Source organism: Brienomyrus brachyistius, chromosome 9 (genome assembly GCF_023856365.1).
Source record: "Brienomyrus brachyistius isolate T26 chromosome 9, BBRACH_0.4, whole genome shotgun sequence".
Lineage (NCBI taxonomy): Eukaryota > Metazoa > Chordata > Actinopteri > Osteoglossiformes > Mormyridae > Brienomyrus > Brienomyrus brachyistius.
The window spans coordinates 15,293,548-15,316,527 of record NC_064541.1 but is presented as its reverse complement, the minus strand read 5'-3'; the positions used below and the strand labels follow the sequence as shown (position 1 = coordinate 15,316,527).

At 43.5% G+C, this 22,980-nt stretch overlaps 2 protein-coding genes across 5 annotated transcripts in view; both read right to left on the bottom strand.

Moving 5' to 3' along the window:
• Positions 1-8,752: 8,752 nt before the first annotated feature.
• Positions 8,753-19,920, bottom strand: il6r (interleukin 6 receptor). Its single transcript, XM_049025325.1, has 10 exons — positions 18,989-19,920; positions 16,528-17,088; positions 15,700-15,823; positions 15,296-15,474; positions 14,624-14,787; positions 12,400-12,547; positions 11,302-11,333; positions 11,142-11,202; positions 10,398-10,503; positions 8,753-9,878 (listed from the first exon to the last, which is right to left on the bottom strand). The coding sequence occupies exons 1-10, from the start codon at positions 19,074-19,076 to the stop codon at positions 9,647-9,649; spliced, it is 1,695 nt and encodes a 564-aa protein (XP_048881282.1). The 5' UTR covers positions 19,077-19,920; the 3' UTR covers positions 8,753-9,646.
• Positions 19,921-20,035: 115 nt separating this feature from the next.
• Positions 20,036-22,980, bottom strand: part of atp8b2 (ATPase phospholipid transporting 8B2) — a 42,471-nt gene continuing 39,526 nt past the window's right edge. For all 4 annotated transcript variants that reach the window (XM_049025322.1, XM_049025324.1, XM_049025323.1 and 1 more), the window contains 2 exons: positions 22,311-22,814; positions 20,036-21,909 (listed from right to left, as the gene is read on the bottom strand). In XM_049025322.1, coding sequence (XP_048881279.1) covers positions 21,811-21,909; positions 22,311-22,814 — 603 coding nt within the window. In that variant the 3' untranslated portion in view covers positions 20,036-21,810. The remainder of the gene's footprint in view (positions 21,910-22,310; positions 22,815-22,980) is intronic.

Genomic DNA, 22,980 nt, shown 5'->3' with positions numbered 1-22,980 from the left:
AGGTTTTAATCTATATATATTATAATAAACCTAGAATAGCGTCAGAGGCTATAAAGAAAAGTTGCCCCCTGATTTTCTCTGTGGGCCCTGCTCAGGCTCCTGAGTATCACAGGGGCCCCAGCCCTGCCCCACCCACCACAGGGGGCCCTGAAATTCACCCCAGAGGGCTCCCCTCGCTGGTACAATAAGGTTTCAATCTATATATATTGTAATAAACCTAGAATAGCGTCAGACGCTATAAGGAAAGAGTAGACCACCACAGAACGTCAGCTATAGTTACAAAGTTCTATTAAATAGAATTCAAGCAGCGGAGTCTGGGTTAACATAAAGGGTTCTGCACGACTCAGGAAGAAACTAGCCGACAAACCATTCCAAGATCATATCGACACACATTACCGCACAGTGAATCTCACACCACACAACATCCCGGTTAGGACACTGCACACAAATAGCACTACAATGCACGTTAAAGCCCACACTTCCGACAGGCAGGAGACACGTGAGCGCGTGCAGTCCCTTCAACTAACCCCACCCCTGCCTCTAGCTGGCTGCGTTGCCTTCTTAAAAAACACAGAAAAACGAAAGGACAAGACAAAAACTTTCAACTGTTCTCCGTAATTTCTTGTCATAGTAGCGCAAAAATGCACAGACAATTCGTACGTAATCGCGCTGTTACGTCCCTGTTTATTACAATAGCGTATTACAAAATATTACACGCGAAATCTATTTCAGACAAGATACCAATAACTCGCCAAAGCACATTAGACGCATCTAATCTGTGAACTTCTAAATGTCAGCGACATAACACTAACAATATTACTTGCAAGGGATGTTACATATAACATTACACACACATTCTGCGTACCGATAAGAAACAACATCATTTCGCTCTTTTCCTGAAGACTTGCGTTACGTTCTTCGAAACACGGTTACTTACAGCGACAATTTCACATGTTAGAGCAGGAAACTTTCAGCCGGTCTTTCTTATAGCATCTTATTGGTTCGTTAGAAACATGCAATAAGCACGTGATATGCACGCTCATAAAGCCAGGGGAAAACTATGATCACCATGGAGACAGAATTTACGGAAGGTACATTTAAGGATATAACATATCAACATATGTAGGCAGACAACATTTTGAACAGCACTGATAGAGAAATACAAAAATTTAGGCTTCAATTTTACATTTTGTAACCTTCAATAAAGCTAAAATAAATTTTAAAAATCTAATTTAAGTGCCTGAAATGGGCCATCTTCCTGAATTCTCATTTTCACTTAATGTATCTGCTCATTAAGTGCAGATTCGTATTTTAAGTGAGACACATTATGATCTTGATTTGTTGCATAATATTTTTTTGATTAAAAGAACCTTTCAGAAAAAGAAACTTATATGAAGTGAACAAGGGGGTAAGAATCAGCTTCAGGGTATAATCTTGTCATCATGACCAAATGGCCTGTTTCGGAAAGTTGCAGATTACAATTTTATATTTAAAAAATATTATATTTTAGTTAATTTAGTTATTCCATGCATTAGTTATTATGTCATGGAATTTAGGGTCTTTGTCCTGTGATGGACCTGCATCCCATTCAGCTCGTCCCCTGCCCTGTGCCCTATGATTAACTGGCAGATAAAAGTTACTACACCCCAATATTTATTACTGCATTAACCCTAAAAACTGGAATTATATGCACCAAATCAGGGACAATTGTTGATATTTTGAGTCACCCAATTTAAACAGCTGGTCATGTTTCGTCTTAACTATCCATGTACATGGTAGCATCAAGCCAAGATTAAAATAACCTCCTCGAAAGGATGGATGTTGGTACTTATGAGCCTGGGGTGATATTTAAAGTCATTTGTAAGGTTTTGAAATTATACACTCCACTGTTCCTAAAATAATCTATGAATGGGGGGGGGGGCTTTAAGGCTACCAGTAGTCTGTCCAAGAGCAGAGCACATGATGGTGTATCAAGTCTTAAAGAATCCAATGGCGTCACTAAGGCATCTACAGGCAGCTCTTGCTACAATCCAAATGAAAGTGCGGAAGACAACCGTAAGAAAGGCACTGCGCACATTCAGCCGACATGGGAGGTCAGCAAGGAAGAAGCCTCTGGTCTCATGAAGGAACATCAGCACAAGGTTGAAGGTTGCCATTAAACCCCAGCATAAATGCACATCACCGCCCACATCACCTAGTTTGAAACATTCTTTTCCCGTGATGTTAGACTTCTAATCTGGTGCCACTGTTAATATCCTACCTGCACTTTATCTGAACCTTATTTATGCTGCTATATTGTGATCCCTTTGCCCACATGTTTTGCTTATTTGTTGACTCATTCTTTGCATTGCAGTTTTGCCTGGGTCTGTCTAGTACTGCACTGCATTGATTTTGACCCATGATGCCCTACCCTGGAACCGTGGCATTAGAATTTCACTGCTTTGTTTTGTAAATGGATGAAGGGTTAGAGAACGGGCCGGTCAAATGAATTGAATTGGAATTTTGCTGGAAAACCCCTCCAGCGTCACGCAGTTAAAGGAAGTCTACAAATATCGGGCAACAATTTCGAAGTGGACAGGCAGCCATAAGAAACACTTTCAAGAGGTTGTACCTGGCAAAGGAAACAATACCGATACATATCTAAATGTAATGTTTTTAAGTGTCTTCTTCATTTGTTGGGTTTCAAACTGTCAGCTGCCACAGTTTTCAACTACTTTGAGTGAGTTTTTTCAGTCGGTTTAGGGCTAGAAAATGAATTTACAGCGAGCGTTCGCTTCTGCTGCGCTGGGGAAACGCCATTGACTTTAAATGGAGCGATGACGTCAGGGGAGGCAATCCGTGGTAGGGGGCAGTTTAGGGCACAGCACGGGTGACTATGAATCGCTGTCAGACCTCTCGACCAAGTTTGATTTGAGAAAGCTGTGTTCAGTGTGATTTTTGTGCTTTATCTACAGTACATTTAGTCATACAGGAATCATGCCCCCCCCCCCCCCCCCCAAAAGCGAGCAATGATAGCAGCAAACCAAAGAGGAAAGTAATGAGAGTAAGTAGAACATAAAAATGAAATTATAGTGAGACTTGGGGCACTTGCATTTGTACTGTAAGTCGTATTTTTTTTGCACAGTAGAATGAACTTAGTTGGGTCACCATTTGTGAGGTGAAGATGTGGAACCGCATCCGATGGAATTTGAACTAAGAAAAAAACGAGCTTTCAGTTTTTTTATGGTAATAAATGCAGGAGAACTTCCAGGCATGAATAACATAAATGGACATGGGTTCATTCTTTTGATAGTTATCGAACAGGCCAGCTCGACATCTTACAGGGGCAAGATTGATATGAAGATAATATGGTATTTATCATTAGTGCTTCTTCATACCTAACAACTGTACTTTTCTGTGGTCCCCATCTTCACCTCAGTATGTGAGACTTTGCTTTCATTTTGAATCAACTGCTTTCATTTTGAATCATCAACTTCAACATAGGTGTGAAAACAGTTGGCGGCCAGTTGTGAGATACAATGCAATACTAGCTAATCGGAATTGGAGAAATTTCTGGTGCCCCCCCCCCCCCCCCCCGGTTTGTGTCTTGTGACAGACATACACCGTTATCAAAAGAGTGAACTTTGTTGTGTTCTGCTTTATTTTTTTTCATTCTTGAGTCATTGTCACAGATATCCACAGATATCCACAGATATCCACCATATCCATGGCTATGGGCTGAGGAGGTGTCTCAGTGGTGAGTGGAACAAGTTAGACATTCAACTACTGTACACTGGGCCCAGGGGCAAAAATGGACCATGCCACCCACCCCCCCTTCCAAATTCACACTTAAGATCTGCCTTTGTTGTGGTTTTTCCTTCCCTGCCAATCAGGAGTCAGGAGCCGCTTGTGTAGATCGTCAGATTCAATCTTTATTGCAACAATCAAGATAAAAGCAAGGCCGGACACTTACAAGTGTTTCCAATACTGTTTTACGCCAATTTATATAATTTTTTTTATTGTGTAACAATATCTCATCACTTAAGCATCATCATTCCCTCAACCATTCACCATCGTTGTTTTCTCACTTGATCCACACCCCTAGATGAAGTTTGTCAATCATTTTTTTTTACCGTTTGGTGCCTCAGCTGAACATCATGGTGGCGTGACCATCTATACTTCGTTTTTTTTTTTAAATACCCAGCCGTGAACTTTTGGTGAACTCAGGCGAATTCCTTCCTTCTCTAGCAAACCCTGGCAGCTTCTGCTTGTTGCACATTGTCTGGCTAGAGGGTTAATAATATATTTGTCCTTCATCATGGTGATAAGCTGCAGCACTAATAAAGTACATATTCATACAGCAAAAGCTAGCAAAATAGCTAACAGATACAGAAACTTCTAAGCCGACACAAGGTGCTAATTCATACTTGTTTTTTGTCACATTGTGCACAGCAGTAATTGGTCGGCATTCTCTGAAGGTCACAATGTAGCTTCTTAAAAGAGTCCTAATGATTACATTCTCTATGTGTTATGAAGTGCTAAATAATATTACATGCCTACACCAGGTGCAGCAGTTCCAGATGATGAAATTATGTAGCCTTCAAATATTGCACCCATCATGCACTGCAGTAGGTAGCAAATTCAAACAAACATGCTTTTTCGTTAAATACGCGCCTTGGCAACAGAGCTTGACTACAAAACAGTACAAACTATTACATTTCAAAATTGTTTTAAGTAATGTACCAAACATTTTTGACTCCCACCATAATGAGACTGTACACAGAAAAGTGAGACATATAAAAGTAGCATATTATGCAAACTACTATAAATGTTATAGTGATTTTGTCCTCTGGAGTGTTTCGTACTCATATAACAAATGGATTTTCCCCTTCCAGAAGGTGATTGCGGTAACTTAAGCTAACGTATCGTAAGCATTAAAACGTGGTACTTTTTAGTATCACTTTACTTGACAGGGCACAAATGATGTAATATTATGCAATTACTTATGTATTAATTAACCATAAACTAAGTCTTAGTTACATACTGATCTTTTCATTCAACAGCAATGAATCATGACGCATGATTTATCTCAAGCATTTACTATATTTGTAAGTAACAAGTAACGAATAGCACAAGTGAAATACTGATCTCATGCTTGTTCATCATTAATGAATAGCAACGCATCTTTAATCTCAAGTGGCGACTGTGTTTCTCCATGATTTGTACTTCGTTACTAAGAATTTGTGCCCCGTCAAGTAAACCTCCTCATTTTCTTCAGCAGGCTTGAGAATTGGGCCATGAGAAGCTACATCTCAGCCGGATCTGCAGGAGGATCTAATTGCAGCTCAGGTTTTGGTAGTTCTGTCTGACTTCATTGCTGATTTTTAACAGACAGGCAAATGGTCCTTCACTGAGGAATCTTACTTGCAGTAATCAGACTCTGACCAAGTAACGCTGTGTTCATGTGAAATGCAGCGTCAGACAGCAGGGGGCAGGAAAGGCTGTGCAAAAGGACAGATGTGTGTTTAATGGATCTATGGCAGATTTACGGTCCTTTCCCAAATCACTGCAGTGTGATACATAACAGGACTATGGATGGATGCTAATACTATGTGTATATAGCATACTGTATGTACAGGAGTCACTACGGGATTTGAGCTGTGTAGTTCTTGACTTTTTCCCCTTTGAAGTGAAACTTTTTACAGGCTCCATACATGAGATGTCACCTCCAGTCAATACATATTATACCCAGTGTAACAATGTAGCAATACTGTATTTACAAATGTCCCATAACTAAACATTTTAACAAAGAATTAAATACCATGACATTTTAGCAAAGGTTTCTTTTTCTATCTAGTTCCCTTTTTTGCTATAACGGTCTTTATTTCCCGGAATGATCTGTTGTATCATTGCGTTCTGCTACTATTTTTGGCAATTAATATTTGTAACTGTTTGGTTAAAAACATATCAGCATGTCAAACAGCATATTGTAGCCTGTTATATAATCATTTATGTGTAGATTAATGAAAAGTGTCGTAATTTATGTAAAAATAAGTAAAATGACAATAATGCTTGTAATCCATAAGTAAGAGTGTTACATTTTTATGTTTGCTTGCCTTACCAGAATGCAACCTCCTTGTTAATGTATTAATTTCATAGGAATTCATCCAGTGGTTCATCTTTCATAAATGCTTATCCATGGTGTATCTTGAATCTGTGCCCAGAAACACAGGCAAGGGAGGTTTCCCATTTGAGCAAAGGGGGTTTCCCAGGTCAGCAAAGGGCACACGCTTGCACACGAAATCACAAACTATGGAAAATTCTTGTTTGTGGACTGCAGGAGGACACCAGGGTAACAAGGTGAAACTCCTATAAACACACAAATGGATGTTTACAACTTATTTGTGAAATATTACAGTTCATACGTGAAATATGGACAAGAGTATTGGGACACCTGGCCATTACATCAATACAGGCATCAATACAGAGTTGGTCCCCCTGCACAGCAGTAACAGCTGCCACTCTTCTGGGAAGGCCTTCCACAAGATTTTGGAGTGTGTCTGTGGGAACTTTGGCCCATTCATCCAGAATAGCATGTGTGAGGTCAGGTACTGATGTTGGACGTGAAGACCTGGTGCAAGATCTCTGTTCTAGTTCATTTCCAAGGTGTTCGATGGGGTTGTGGTCAGGGCTCTGTGTGGGCCAGTCAAACTCTTTCACACCACTTACCTTGGGGCCCAGTCATGCTCCAGAGTCCAGTGGCAGTGTGCTTTACACCACTCCATCTGACACTTGACATTGTGCTTAATGATGTGAGGCTTCCAAGCAGCTACTCGGCCATGAAGCTTCCAGAGGAAGTGTGGAACTCTGCAGGTACTGAGTCTACAGATCGTTAGCGACCATGTGCCTCAGGAATCGGCAACCCTGCTCTGCTACTTTACATGGTCTGCCACTCAGGGGCGGATTACAGACCGGGCCAGCGGGGCCGCTGCCCAGGGGCCCTTGGGGTGCAGGAGGCCCGTGGGGCCCCTAGCCCAAAACAATTAGCAATGCTTATCAACAATGTATTTTCGTTTGTCTATTTTAGAGGGCCTACATTCTTTGATCCTCTGCCTACAAGGGCCCCTGACCCTATAGGGAGGGCGTTTGGCTGCCAAGGGCCCTTGAATTGTGGTGGTGGTGGTGGTGGGGGGGGGGCAAACGTTTTGCCCAGGGGCCCACACAACCCAAAATGCGTCCCTGCTGCCACTTAGTGAGTTTCTGTGGTTGCTTGAACGTAAAGTTGCCCGTCTGATTTCTGGCATGGACGAAATCCCACAAAGTGACTTAGTGCAAAGGTTGCAATAAGGTGTGCTCTATGACAGTGCCACACAATTCACTGAACTCTTCAGAATGACCCATTCTTTCACAAATGTTTGAAAACCTGACAACATGGTTATGTGCTTGATTTTGTACACGTGTGGCAATGGGTCTGAATAGAAGACCAGAATTCAGTGACTAAGACGTGTGTCTCAATACGTTTGACCATAGAGTGTAAATCGGGGGTAGGAAATCTAATCGGCAAAGGGCCGGTGTGTCTGCAGGTTTTTGGGATAACCTTTAGGTCAGCTGTTCAAACCCAGGTGTGAGGACTCTTCAGCCAATCAGTCATCTAATTAGTAATCTAATTCAGGAGTTGCAGCAAAAACCCACATACACAACAGCCCTTTCTGGTTAAGATTGCCCACCCCTGGTGTTAATGATTTATGAGCCCATTGTTATTTAAGCCTTTACAGTTGTACTTAACATTCTCTGGATTGAGTTACAAAAAACTAGCTCAGTAACAAGGGCGATACAGTACAATATGCCATATTTCAACTTTTCTGTTATGATAGCTGTCCTAAAGAGAGTATAATTTTCATTCTTTCATTCATTCAGAGTAGTAGTTTTAAATTGTGTTTTTTGATAGTATCATAGCTATATGTTACTTTACATTATATACATCCATCCATCCATTTTCCAATCCGCTTATCCTACTGGGTCGCAGGGGGTCCGGAGCCTATCCCGGAAGCAATGGGAACGAGGCAGGGAACAACCCAGGATGGGAGGCCAGCCCATCGCAGACATTATATACAGTAGTTATAAAATATTAAATATTGTTTTTAACTTTTATAATATGACATCTGTATAATACCTAAATGTATGAAAAATATTTTCAGCAGGTTGATGTGAACCTTTCACCAAATGGTGAGTTTTAACATGTGGAAGCAAGGACTCTCTGTTTTGTACCTGGGGGGCAGAGTTACAGTAGGAACTCTGGGCCCCATCACGAAATGTCACCTTGGGCCCCCTGCTTGGGCATTTTTAATCTAAAGAAATATGGGAGTCATGTCTGGGGTCCTGCTGCGGCAGGCAGGGGAGGGTCCCCCTTGGTAGATTTTGGTATGTGGGAGGGGGGAAGGCATTAGTAAATTTTGGAGGCTTTATTCAATGCTGGGTCCCAATCTGCCAGGGCATCCATACACCTCTGACACCCCAGTTTGTACTGAAAGGTTGTTATAGAGAGAACGAAGTGCAGTATGTCTTTCGTTCAGCTCCATATTACTAAGGTTTCACTTTTAAATGTATTTCCTCAGCCCTGTGCTCTTTGGACAACTTCAGAAATGTGTCAAGGGCGCTGGGTGAAACTCAGCGTCACGGCTGAGGGCACAAACTTCACAAAACATCCGCAACAGAACATGGCGCAGGGCTGCCAGCTCTTCACTTGAGCAGACAAGTGAGCTATAAAACAGTAGAACTTATACACATTTATTCTCAAGTTAATATTATACACAGTGCTGTGAAAGTCTTCACAGTCAAAGCAAATGTTTAAAGTTGTTTGACTGGGTTGTGAATGTATATTTGCTTAGAAAAAAAACTGTTTAACATGAAAACATATGCAAGTTAACAGTAACAATAAAAACTAACAGAAATTTCTTAAGTTCTTAAGTTAGAGTACATCTAGTTGGGTGGCTAGATGAACGCTTCAGTTCCCAAACCTCTTCTCAGGGGCACCCAATCCATATATTTATAAAATTTCACCATTATTTCGATTAACTAACTTAATTAGTTAAATAACTCAATGAGGTCTTGATTAGCCAAGTAAGAGTCATATAATAAGATGGTGTATGTTTGGTTGCTGCAAATATTGGGGTGACTTAAGGAAAGGTTTTGAAAAGCTGACACACTTTTTACCATGAAGATCATTTAAACATTTTCTTTGACTGCATAAGACACAGCACCACATATAATCAAATACATGCATGTGAAATACAAACAGGTTATGACACAAGACCAGAAATTCAAAACTCAGTCCATTTTCCCACCTAACAAATATGGTATCATATAGTTTAAAAAACAATGCAATGCTTTATGGTATCTTACACTCATATACATACTATTGGCTCAGCGTATTGAACCATTACAGTTTTCTATTGCAAAAAAGATGAACGGATTTGCGTTTATATTAGCAAAGTATACATTCAATTAAATTAATTTTTATATAGTGCCTCTCACAATAGTCACCTAAAGGTACTTCACATGGGTGTGTAGTAATATCTTACTACATCATTCATACAGATGTACACTTTATGCTATATAATGCAGTGCATATAAATCTGACAAGTACAGAGGCTAAGTGCCAGGTCTCTTAGTCCCTTTGTACTAAGAAGTAACCCAAGTTGGAGAGGTGAATTCCTTCGGCACTCGCCTCATCTTCCTCAGGAAAGGGGGGGTCTGAGTTCTGTGGGGGACCAGGCCGCTCTCCACGCACAAGGGGATTTCCTTCCTCTGTAGGCGATGCTGAAGAAGCCGAGGCCGATGGCAGCGGAGGGGAAGTACCACTCAGCTTATGAGGTTTGAATATGAACTTTACCTTGTGCCTGCGGACAAAAGGAGGGCGAGAAGAAACAAAAGAACCCCAGAGACAGTGGATTTGAGGAAGTGAAACAGTGCATGACACCAAAATGATAACTTTATATCATATGACAGCAAACCCACGTTTTTGCTCCCTCCCAGCTCCTGCAAAAACATGGACTGTCTGCGAGTCCCTGAGGACCAGATGGGTTTGTTATATAAGAAGGTGTTTCCCAATCCAGTCCTCTGGGACCTATAGCCAGTGCACGTTTTCGCTCCCTCCGAGCTCCCTGTCAGACAGTCCACATTTTTGCTCCCTCCCAGCTCCAAGTAAGGGAGCAAAAATGTGGACTGTCCGAGGGTCCCCAAGGGCCAGATTGGGATGCACTATTATATAAGACAGTGTTTCCCAATCCAGTCCTCTGGGACCCATAGCCAGTGCACGTTTTCGCTCCCTCCGAGCTCCCTGTCAGACAGTCCACATTTTTGCTCCCTCCCAGCTCCCAGTAAGGGCCAGAGGGGAAACACTATTGTATAAGATGTACCTGAGGGCAAAGGCGCTCATGACAATGAGGCCCAGTAGCATGCAGACTCCAATCACCCAGGACACGTGCAGCAGTAACTGGCTGTCAGGCGTGTGCGGAACAAAAACTACAACAGAGTGTAGGGCATTTGCAGGGTTATTTATTATACTGTACAGTGCAGACGTCTTAGGCAGCCAAGGAGAATGATGCTTAAATGATCTTCATGTTGGTGTTTGACTATAATACTGCATTTGTCAAAACTTCTACTAAATCACTTCAGTATTTGCAGCAGCCGACCAATGCAGCCATGCCTTTGTTGTCTTGACCGCTAGCACACACGTATGGCTAATCAATATCAGTTGGGCTTTTAAAATCAATTAAATGAATTAATTTGGCTGGTGGTAAAATTTAATTTATGCATGCAAGGGGTGGGGTGCCATTGAGGGGAGGTTTGGGAACTGAATCCGTGTCCTTCTAGCCATGCAACAAGATGTTAGCGACGGTTCGGTAAACAGAAGAAAGTCTTGTTAGTTTTTATTGTGTTGCTGTTAATTTGCATATATTCTCATGATCCATTGTGTTTTTCATCTTTTCTGAGCAAATGTACACTTACTACATGGATCGAAACATTTGAAACATTTTCTTTGAGTGCCTAAAACATTTGCACAGTACCATACATTTACGTGTGTATATAAAGGTTTGTGGATGACACTCCTAAGTTACTCATGCATGCTTCCGATCGCTCAGCAGGTGTATGCAACTCACCGCGTCCCACTGCGTTATCTTCATCAATACCAGAGCCCTCGGGAAACCAGGAGTCATGAACCTGATAAGGCCGTAAAAAAAAGCTATGAGGAGGAGGACAGAGGGACCCATTTCACAGGAAAGGCGCTTACATATGAATTTAAAGAATGAAAATGCCTACTGTATCGGTGGAGGCTGGCATAGTCGTCGGCTCTGGAGATGGCAGAGAAGCCAGAGTTATGATTATAACAATAGAGTCGGCTTCTCTCGTCACACATTGACCTCTGGTCCCAAACAAGTTATCTGCACATTTACCAGACACTTTTATCTAAAGCGGCTTGCAGTAGCGGAAAAGGTTACGATTTATGTGCGTTGCCTGGGACGCGAACCCATGACCTTCGCTTTGTTAGTGCAATGCGCTACTTGTTGAGCTACAGCAGGGGCACCAGTTTTCATACATCTACTTATATGTTCACCGGCCAATTTTAATGCTATTTCGGTTACATTCTTAGGGTGACAATAACAGGAATAAAAGTAATGTTGTGCCGAAACACTCGACGTTCAAATGTAATATTCTGCGACAGAAAGAATTAAAAGATGGCGTCTGTTTACCTACATACCACTGATGCTAATAATGAAACGAACATCCTTAATACCCAGAGGGACATTAGGCACAACCACTCATTCCTGGACTGGCAGTTTGAGTCCATCGCACCTGCAAGTTGGCATGTGCTCTTTTTTACCGTGTTAAACAGGGTGAGTGAGACAGGGAGCGTAAACAGACTATTTCAGAGCCTATGAAAAAACCACAGAAGGGCAGTTCACACTGAATGCTGCGCAGACCGCAGACCGCAGATGGGCAGATGCAAGCCTTTGAAAATGTCATGGTTTCACTGGTCGCTGGGAGCAGGGGTGACACGTACGTGTATCGAGTGTAACAGTGCATCAAATGTTTATTAAATAAACAGGCATTTAATAATGCCATTCATTCATTTATTTCATCGTTCATCTTCCATACTGCTTGTCTTTTGTAGGGTCACTGGGGTCTAGAGCTTGTCTTGGAACCAACAGGCACAAGGCAGGGAATAACCACCCATTCAAACACATCAGAACCCAGAGGAAACCCCTCAATGGCATAGAAACCCCACACATGGAGAGACTCGAACCCTGGTCTCCAGAGGTGTCGAGCAGCAGTGTTAACCCACTGAGCAGCATTTGTTATTGTGCATGTAATAAGTGATTATTGTGTATATATATTCCATATAATAGGGGCTCTCACCTGTCCAGGTGTAAGCATAGAGCTGCGGGCTCCAGTCACTCCAGTGCCCGATGCCAAACTCCTCTCTGCCTCGAACCCGCAGGAGGTACTTGACTCTGGGGGTGGCATCCTTGATTGTGTAGTTCAGCTTAGGAGTGTGAACCTCTTGCTGTGAAACATGATGAAGGGGGTCAGTCAGACTGGGCGCGGCATTACGCGTGAGGCCATAGAAACCCAGGGAGGTTTAGAGTTATGCTGGGACACCAAAAAGGGGAAGGGCAGGGGGGAGACACACAAGCTGGCAGAACTGAAGCAGAGCACTGGGCTGAACAATGCGGGACTCTGCCCCTTGATGCAAAATCGTAAACAAGAGGAAGCGAAGCCGCTCGCTGCCCAAACGGACACGCTGCATGCAGGAAGTGAGTCACATTACAGCTTGTCAGGCCTTTTCATTTTCCTGAAACATTTTTGCCTTGGAGTACCGCGTTACAAGATGAATTAACTTAATCTGTTTCGCTTGTATCTCTGATAGAAAAAGATAAATAGAGTTCAATGTGGCTATTTTAATAATGCTGATCATACTCTTAGCATACTTTATACCCTAGGGGTTAAGGTTTGTTATGGTACAGGGTAGCAGTTAGCATTGTGAGGCCAACCTTTTCCATGGCGTGGTTAAAGTTGTGTTTATGTTACGCCTGTCATATAATTCACATCTGCTTCTTAATAGACTCACTGACAAGGCCCACGGATTCACCTTTGTAAGTAACATGGAACATGCATGGAACATTGTCATATGAGGAACGGTTACTTGAGCTAAATCTGTTCAGTCTCAAGCAAAGGAGACTGAGGGGGGACATGATCCAGGTATATAAGATTCTAACAGGTTTGGATGCTGTTCAACCAAATAGTTACTTCAGCATTAGTTTAAATACACGAACTCGTGGCCATAGGTGGAAATTAGCGGGAGAACATTTCAAGCTGGATTTAAGGAAGCACTTCTTTACACAGCGCGTAGTCTGAGTCTAGAGTATGGAATAGCCTTCCTGATAATGTAGTGCAAGCTAAATCCTTGGGTTCCTTTAAATCAGAGGTAGATAAGATTTTAACGACTCTGAGCTATTAGTTTAGTTCTCCCCAAGCGAGCATGATGGGCCAAATGGCCTCCTCTCATTTGTATAGTTCTTATGTTCTTATGCTGTCACCCTGACTCATATCAGTTTATTAATGTCACTGTTCTTTAACAGAATGGCCCATGGGGTTCTAGTTTTTAATTGAAATTTCTATTTTTTTTCCTCATGCAATCTTGGACGAATGGTAGAAACCAATTCTGGTTGCATGCGTAGTCTAGGAAATACGGTACCTCTCGTGTCATAGCTGAGCATGGTATATAGTACAGGGGTGTCAAACTCCAATCCTGGGTTTCCCCTCATTTAACACACCCGATTCAACTTCTTGTGTTGATTACCACATAGCTGGAGTTGAATGTGGTGGAACAGGGAAAGAACTAAGCTACACAGGGCTCCAGCCCCCCAGGACCTGAGTTCAACACCCTTGGTATAATATGTATATTTGTAGCGTATGTAGTTATGTATAGTGTTTTTTTTCATATTACAATCTGAGATCAATATAGTTACATCAGAAGGTTGTAACTGAAGAAGAAAAAAATGTTTTTCTATAATCCAACAAGCTAGACTGAATCAATGGTTTCAAAATTCAGGCAAAAGAGATCAACGCTAAATTGCATCAAGCTTGTAAATGAGACACATGAGTGAATACAACATTTCTACATTTAGTATTTTAGATTGAATAATATATTTAATACATATATTTCCAGCATGGGGCGGCATGGTGGTACAGTGGTTAGCACTGTTGCCTCACACCTCTGGGACCCGGGTTCGAGTCTTCGCCTGGGTCACATGCGTGTGGAGTTTGCATGTTCTCCCCATGTCGTCGTGGGTTTTCCTCCAGGTACTCCGGTTGAGGCTAATTGGACTTGCTAAATTGCCCATAGGAGTGCATGTATTAGTGAATGATGTGTGAGTGTGCCCTGCGATGGGCTGGCCCCCCATCCTGGGTTGTTCCCTGCCTCGTGCCCATTGCTTCCGGGATAGGCTCCGGACCCCCCCGCGACCCAATAGGATAAGCGCTTTGGAAAATGGATGGATGGTTGGATATTTCCAGCTTGCGGTATGTCATATGCACACAAACAGCTCATTAGCGTAACGAGACAGTATATCGCACTCACCATGCCTCTGGGATTCCCCTGCAGGACCACGAAATACTGCAGTTGGAAAGTGAGTTTGTAGAAATTACCCTTCCACGAGCGAGGATATTTCCAAGACACTATCAGCCAGTGTTTTTTCCCTTCTTGACTATGCACTGACACATTATACGGGGGGTCCGGCTTAACTGGGGACGGCCAAGAAGACAAAAGACTCAATTTAAGAAAATACACACTGTTTAACACTAAAGAACTATGTCACTGCACTACAGCATTATTATTCACCATTTAGTTTGATACTGTACATCTATATCGTGCATATTATTCATTTTATTTACTTATTTTATTCCATTTTAATTTATCTTTTATAACATGTAGCATTGGTGGAAAGAACACAGTTACATTGTACAATAGCAATAAAGATATTCTATTCTATTTCAGATGTGGCTGTTGAAAACGAAAGAACTAACGCAGCCATTGCATCGTTCGACATGTCAAGGCAGAATTGCGACGACCTTTTGTCCAGCAATCCAATCCCAGGCTCAGTGCATGATATTTTACAGAAGCTAGTAGCGTGCATTCTTTATAAGGGCCAGTGACTGATCAGAACATCTGTCTGACCTGGTTCCACACCAATCAAGGTCCAACAACATCAAGAAGACCAGATACAGTGGCTGGAGCATCACTGCTACTCACCGACATCTTGTGGATGGAGAGCGACTGGGGGGCTGGTAACATGACCAGCAGTGTTGTAGACGCACAGTGACGCCCAGTAACTGTCTCTGCTCCCCTCTGTCTTCTTGTCCAACACACACCAGCAGCGATTCTGGAGCTTCGAATAGCTACACGGCTTCACTGTAGTTTGATCCAACAACCTGCAGGGAAAAGAGGCAACGACTCAAATGTTTTAGCTGCTACCCATTATGCTGCTATAACAGCTGACCGTAATAATTACCCCGCAGAATTAAATTATACAGCCTGAATAATAAAAGCTGCCATTTAAATGCCTTAGCTTAGTTCTCTTGGTGAGCAGTAGGGGGCACTTGAAGGACGCCTGCAGGGTATCTGGGCGTCATTTGCAAAAAGCTTGACATACAGACCCTTTTTTCAGCAGGAGGTGACACAGGGGGGTTGGGGTCACCGGCTGACTGGCTTGCCATTCACAGCGGATGTGACTTGTGGGTGACTTTTGGTAGCAAGATAACGAGGGCTGTTCTGGAGGAGCTGTGGGGATGACAGTGGGCTTTTTCAGGGAAGCCTACCACGTTTGCCTAGTCGATGCCTTATTTTACTAATGAAGTTAATTAATTAGGAGAACTGGTGGGGAAATTTAAATACATGGGATGCCTGAGGTGTCCCACAGAGGAGGTTTGGGATCTGAAGCGATGCGGCAAGACACCAGTAAGCGTGACGATACACAGGGCAACTTTGCCGGGCAGTGTTGCTGACGGATGTTGCTCAGGCACTTTCCCATTGATAAGGGACAACAAATATGTATTTGAAAAACTTTGTGATTGGCAGTGGGCAACTTTATATATATAAAGTGGGCAACTTTACGGCATCATCCAGATGCAGATGAGTTGCCCTTTGTCTCATGTATTTCAGTGGCTGAAAGACCCTTGATATTGAGTGGGATCAGAGGAGAATGATCAGACTCTTTAAAGCTAAAAGGTCTAACAGTGCTGTGCAGAAAGGCTTCTCTGACAAACAACTTGTCTACCACAGGAGGGGCCATACAAAGTACTTCATGGGTGCACTTCTGTACATTGGTGTAAGTGGCAATGAAGTTGTTCTTCTCTTGTTCTAGGAATGAACACTATAACCATGTAACACATGGCCACGAATCTATTTCGCAATTTGACACACGTGCATTTGTGAGAGTGGCGTATGAGCGACTCGTGTTGGGCGAGCAGTGTGAGTGCACTCACCCTCCACCATTATTTTCACTGAGAAGATCATTTTGCTTCCCTGGTGACAGCTGTAATTTCCAGACTTGGATGCAAAAAATGGGCCGAGGTGCAGTGTGTCCACCTCTTCTCCAGTGACTCGCATGGGACGACCATCCAGCTTCCAGTGCACGCGTGACCTGGAGTCCTTCACTGGCCACCTTGCTTGCCGAGGGGCCCTGACCTTTGTCCTGCTCACATCACCCACCTCCACAGATGTGGCCTCTTGGAACATTGTGGCATCCTTCTCACTAGTGGTGGCATCACCTGAAGGCCAGTTACGGCTGACGGTCACTGCACTCGAATCTTTCCCTTTTAGCTCCACCCCTAAGGCAGTCGAGGGTGGACTCCTAGAAGTCGTGATGTCCCCATAACTGCCGCCCACGCTCACAGCGTCCCTTGTCCTCGCAAGCTCCTCTCCATCTCTTCCTGCCTGGCTTGCGGTCGTCAAGGTGACACCAACTCCATCCACTGTGATTTGGCCACTGCAGCTCAGAGTTACGATGCCTCCCGGGGCCAAAACCTGCACACCAGGGAGGGGTTCTGCAGAACACAGAAAATGTTTACAAATGAATAAAATATATGGCAGTTTAAGCTGTAAAGGACATACTAAATGTACTGTTTATGCTTAGTATCCATTGGCATGTTCACGTGATTGGGTACATATAGCTATCAGCAAAACTGTGGCTGAATGTGGAGATAAATGAGGTGAAACTGCACGACTAATCAAGTGCGTCTTTCAGTTCCTCTTGCGATCTTCCCACTAACTTCTGTCTGTCCATCCCTCGGGACACATTCTCTTGCCCAATGTTCTAGCATATAAAGAGCAGTTCATATATAAACACATACTAGCGTTTGGTTTTATGCCACTAAATCCCACTATCCAGAAGATCTGATCCAGGACACCAAATATTTAGATGATTGACAAATAATCTGTGTGTTTCAATTAATCATTTTTCATATGCAAAACTACCACAAAACACTTTATTTTTTGTAGGAAAAAAAATATACATAGGCCTTATATGCACATACATAATCTGTGCCAAAGTCTTAGGCAGCTCAAAAAAAAAAATTATGTGTAACTGACCTTCATGTTGGTGTAAAACTATGTTATTATGCCTGTCAAAGGGTGTCAGATTAGTAATTTCAAAACAGCTGCTAAAATCACCCCATTATTTCCAGCAGCCATCAACCACTAGTGCACCTCCTATAACTAATCAATGCCTCATTGACTTTTCTGAACTAATTAAATCAGTTTATTAAGTGAGCTGATGGTGAATTTAATAAATACAGAGAATGGCTGAGGTGCCCCTTAGGGGGCTTTGGGACCTGAAGCAGCCTTCATCCAACAAAATATCTGAGACTTTTTGGACACGAGATGAAATTTTAAAAGTTTTTATTGTTATTCTTAATTCGCACACATTCTAATGTTAAATTCCGGGTTTTGTCACCCACAAATAAACAGCTTCAAACATTCGTTTTGACTGCCTAAGACTTTTGCACAGTACTGAATACACACACATTACTGTACAAAATACCAAACATTGGTATATCTAACTTTGACGTCACTGGGGAGCTGCCAATTGTACCCCAGCTGTAGTACATGTAAATTCTAAAGTGCAAGAATTGATTGTACAGAACATTGTTGTACCTTTGGGGGGTACATTAAAGTTGTTTGTAGCACGCACACACACACACACACACACACACACAAACACACAGCTGTTTTGTAATACATCCTCGCAAATGTATGAGAACGAGCTACAGAAAGCAGTCAGACAAAAACCGCAGACTTAACATAACAGTCGGTTATGCTATGGCGTGAAGTGCGTTAAAGGGTTACGGGTATCGCTTTACATGACAGGGCACGAATAGTATTTAAACTATTACTTACGAATTAATTAACAACAAACTAAGTCTTATATACTGATCTCATGTTAATTAATCATTAATGAATCGTGACACGTTTTAAGTCGAGCAGTTACTATATGTGTTACTATATCTGTACGTCAATTTTGTAAAGCGTTGATTACTGAAGAAACTAGCCACGAACTGCAGAAGTTAAATACTGATTTTAATCAATAAAGAATCATGATGCATCTTCCATCCCAAGCAGTTACTACATTTATTAGTACAGTTATATCTGTACGTTAATTCTTTTGTAAAACATATAAAATAAAAACATTTGTGAACTGCTGAAGGAAGTACTGTGGAAGTATTGAAGGAACAAGTAATGAATAACACAAGCGAAATACTGATATCATGTTTGTTCATGAATCGTGACACATCTCACATATCAAGTAACATCTATACTTGTTCACGATTTGTTCATAATTTGTATTTCAGTATTAGCCGAGTTATTAACTATTCGTATCCCATCAAGTAAAGTGTTTTCCGGATCCTCTTATTTAGATAGATTTGTACAGATATAAAGCAGTCCTACCTTTTCGACGACAAAGTCCTTCTTGAAAAGATCCTACGCGGACCATCATTAGAAGCCACAGGTATTTAGTCGTAGCACTAATATGCATTTTACTTCTGTTATGAAAATGGACTGAAAAAGCTACATTCCAATTACAAAAGTAAATAAAAGAACAGAATGGCTTAACATTACTATATACATAACTTTTAAAAAAATAATAATCGAAAAGGTTACATTGTAACCACCAAAAGAAAGTATAGATGTCGGTATGTGACAGCGATGCCGACTCGTTGCCCTTGGTTATAATAACCAAACAGGTTGTAATACTCCTTAAGTGTTACACGGAAATGAACTGAGAGATACCAAGCCCCTTAAACGAACCTTCCACGTCCATAAAAATAACTGCTCGAAGAGGAAGGCGCAAACTAATGTCCCTCTTCCTTTCTCACGTCTGTTTGGCTTGCAGTTGGTTAATAAATCCGGTCTTACGACACCACACAACGCCGAAAAAGGGCAAACCATACATTTACGCTCCAGGTATTTTTCAAACACACTGATAACTCCATTGCGTGTGCTCTTTTACTGTTCATGGCGTCAAAATACAAACGTATAAAAAACAATGTACATTAATAAATTAATTTGTGTAAATTATGTGTTAATTTTTATCACAATCAGACCCCTTAATTAAGGAGGCGCACTGCATTCACAAATTACGAAAAACAGGTTTTTAATAAAACCTAACCCTACCCCCCCCCCCCCACACACACACACAGACACACACACTACGCAATCTTTTATATGAATCTTTATCTCGCCCGTATAATGTCTTCCTATTTCCTTTAGTCTCCACCCACTTTTTGCGGTTTATGATGGGTTTTCTCTTGCAGTTTGTCTGTGCCACGGAACTTGCGAAACAAACACCTTTCTCAACGAACATGTTCAGCGAACACACTCGGGGCCACATAAGCGACTTAGGGCGCTGTGGTGCTAGGGCACACATCCGTCACAACTCCGGTGCATGGACGCGCGTAAATAACAGCCAGGACAAAAATGAGGCACAGACCAAGCTGATATGCTGCCCTCAAGAGCGCGAGGGCCAATCAGATAATTTATTGACTGCCTTTAAACCACCTGTTCAGTTTGAACACTGAGTTTTCACAGTCTAGACAGCAACAGAAAAGGCCAGGCAGATACAAGATTGGCTTGACCAAACTCAAGTTTTGACCAGGTTACTAACCATGTCAAATATGCTCTATTTCAATTTACTATATAACAATTTGAAAGCTAACATTGCACTTTACTACTTTCTTTATTCAAAACTGATTGAGAAGACAAAGCAGTGAGGATCTGCTATTTTTTCAGGAGTCAGAGCTTTTAATTTTTTTTTTACTTCATTTTCTGTACTCCGTCAAGCTGTCTGTCGTTCTGCGAGGATCCCACGCCTTATAGACGTTCGAGCTAATCAATAGTCTTTAAAGAATCCCAAATTTTCCCAAGTCCTATCTACGTGCGTTGGCCTGATAAATGCAGGTTGAGTTATTCTTATCGAAAACGCACGGCGACAGAGTTCAGACCTGCCTGGTTCGGAGTGCTTTATCTGTGGGAGTGCACCAATATGGTGCAGAGAAATAGGGGCTGGACGCGTAGGGTGCTGTATCCGGGGCTGGTTCGGTCAGGCAGATATGCGTTCTCACTGAGAACTGAAGTGCGCACAGACATCGCTCTCTCAGCGTTTCCTGCTGTCCAGGCGGTCCAAGCGAACAGCGTCCATATCCCGAATACAGTCATTGGCTGCCAGTTCTGAATTCCATCCGGACGAAATCCGTCATCCTCAGGCAGATGGGATACATCACTGCGGAGATAGCGACTTGCCGCTCGCGCTTCTAATTCACGCTGTTTACCGTTGGTATTTGTGGTAACCCTGACCGGTTTCTACGTCACGGCGTATTTTCACAAGTTAGTCTTAAAACACTACGGACCACAGGAGCAGCGGTAAAAGGGGAACCGATGTGACTCATTGTTGACCCAGGTGGTAACTGTTGAAAGGAACAGCGGTTTTCCTTTTTAATGGACGTAAAACAGAGTAAATGGCGTTGGCCGCACTGCGCAACTGTTCAAAGAATCAGCGCAGTGGAGGCAGATCGACCGTCTGACGTCAGCATTCGAGAGACACCAGCTCCCATCGACTGCCTGAGAGTCTTTATGGATGCTGTCTGTGGAATAAGCTTTAGAACCCTTTGTAACACAATGCAGATCTCAGAATGAGCGCTCCAAAGTGTAGGATCAGCTTAGTAACTCAGCAAGCTTGGGATTTTAGTTATTTAATGCAGGTGCGGTAGTTTCTTACAAAAGTAGATTAGCACGGCACCCTGCAACACTTTCAGTATTATTATTACTCGTTTGTTATACTTTTTACTCTCCGTTTTCCTCGTCTCCATGGCTACGCAGTAGTCTGCACACAGTGGAAATGTAATCAAACTGTAATCACACTGTCTCATTTTTATATTGCATTTATGTATTTCACGTTGCTGTGCATAGGAGGCATGGCTCAGGTCAGTGGCGCTGTCCAAACGGACGGAAAAGAGAACCGCTCTCACGGATGTGGAGACTTGTCTTTGTGGTGTTGCCGTTTTCCCTCCCGTAGGCTGGCTGTGGCTGTGAGCCTCTCGTCAGAAGGGGCCCCTTGGCCATAGCGGTGCTCAGGAGACACTGTGTCCTTTCTGCTCAAAGTGGCCAATGGTTCAGGCGCCTTCCCCTGAACACGGGCACCAGCAGTTCAGCTGTGCAAAGTGGGACGTTCGGTCGGAGCTTAACCCGGAGCAGCCTCTCCGCTGTGATGCGCCTCACTCGGCCATAGAGGTCTCCTCGACGATGGGAGGGGGTCCTGGGCTGCTGGCCCCACTGATGCGGGCGCCCACCCCCCTCCAGCCAAAAAGCGCCTCCTACGGGGGGGGGGAAAAAGTTAAAATCTGGCTGCAGACAAAGTAATAAGAATTTAAGACCCCTATCGGATATGCCCCCCCTCAAACTTCCAACCGCTTATCCTAGTCAGTGTCACCCAGATCCTAATTCTAACCTTGTCCTGGGTAGCGCAGGGCACAAAGTTAGGGGATACGCTGGACGAAATGTCAATCCATTGCAGGGCGTACAACTATGGGGGGGGGGGGGGGGGGGGACTGGAGACCATGCAAACTCCACACCAGTAGAGCAAAGGACTTGAACCCTGGTCTCCAGAAGTGGGGAGTTAAGGACACTAAGCACTGCACCGCTGGGCCTCCCCTCGTACATGAAATGGTATGTGAGATGTTACGCCAGACTTTGGTCCTGATGCAGTGGCCGTTACCTGCACAGCTCCAAGGCTGACTGCCCAGCCTCCGGTTGACTCTCCCCCCGGACTCCTCGCTGGGGTGGGGGTGACGGCACTGCCGCTGCCGGAGGGGGCCAGGCCCAGCGGGGTGTTCGCCACCTCTTCCGCCTGGGTATCTGGGGGTCCCAGCATGGAGGAGGAGGTGGAGAGGGGAGCAGTGTAGGACGAGGCTGGGCTGCCCTCGCCCCCGGGCTGGGCGGGCTGCTGCTTCTTTTTACGCAGTGTGTCGATCCAGCTGGCACTGTGGCGTGAGGCGAAGGTGGCCAGCGCCAAGGAGCTGAGCCGCATGTTCTTCCCTGAGGTGATGAGCTCCCCGAAGCCCTCCTGGTGGGCGAAGGCGTAGCCAGAGCGCCGCGAACCGGCCCGGCCCAGCCGACCCAGAGCCCCGCCTCCCAGCCCGGCCACGCCTCCATGGGCACCACGCCCACCACGTCCTCCCGGCTTCCGTTTCTTCTGACGCACGAGTTGGGTGTATCGCACCTGCAGAAGAGAAAGGTTTGGAGGGCAGGGCCATTTATTTAACCATCCGTCATCAACACTGGATACCCGCACTTCAGAGCACTGGATGGCCAGGGAGATGACATCCTGCACTTGAGCCAATATTTGTGGAGTACAGACCAAGGATTGTTGACACGGCTTTTGAATG

Bases quoted from the DNA above. Each gene is read 5' to 3' on its own strand.
- il6r (XM_049025325.1), bottom strand. From the start codon at position 19,076: ATGCATATTAGTGCTACGACTAAATACCTGTGGCTTCTAATGATGGTC. The intron at 15,824-16,527 runs GTGAGTGCACTC...TCATCCCCACAG, and splicing joins AGTGAAAATAATGGTGGAGG to CTCCTCCAGAACAGCCCTCG. The intron at 15,475-15,699 runs GTCTGTATGTCA...TTTTCCCTGCAG, and splicing joins CACCTCCTGCTGAAAAAAGG to GTTGTTGGATCAAACTACAG.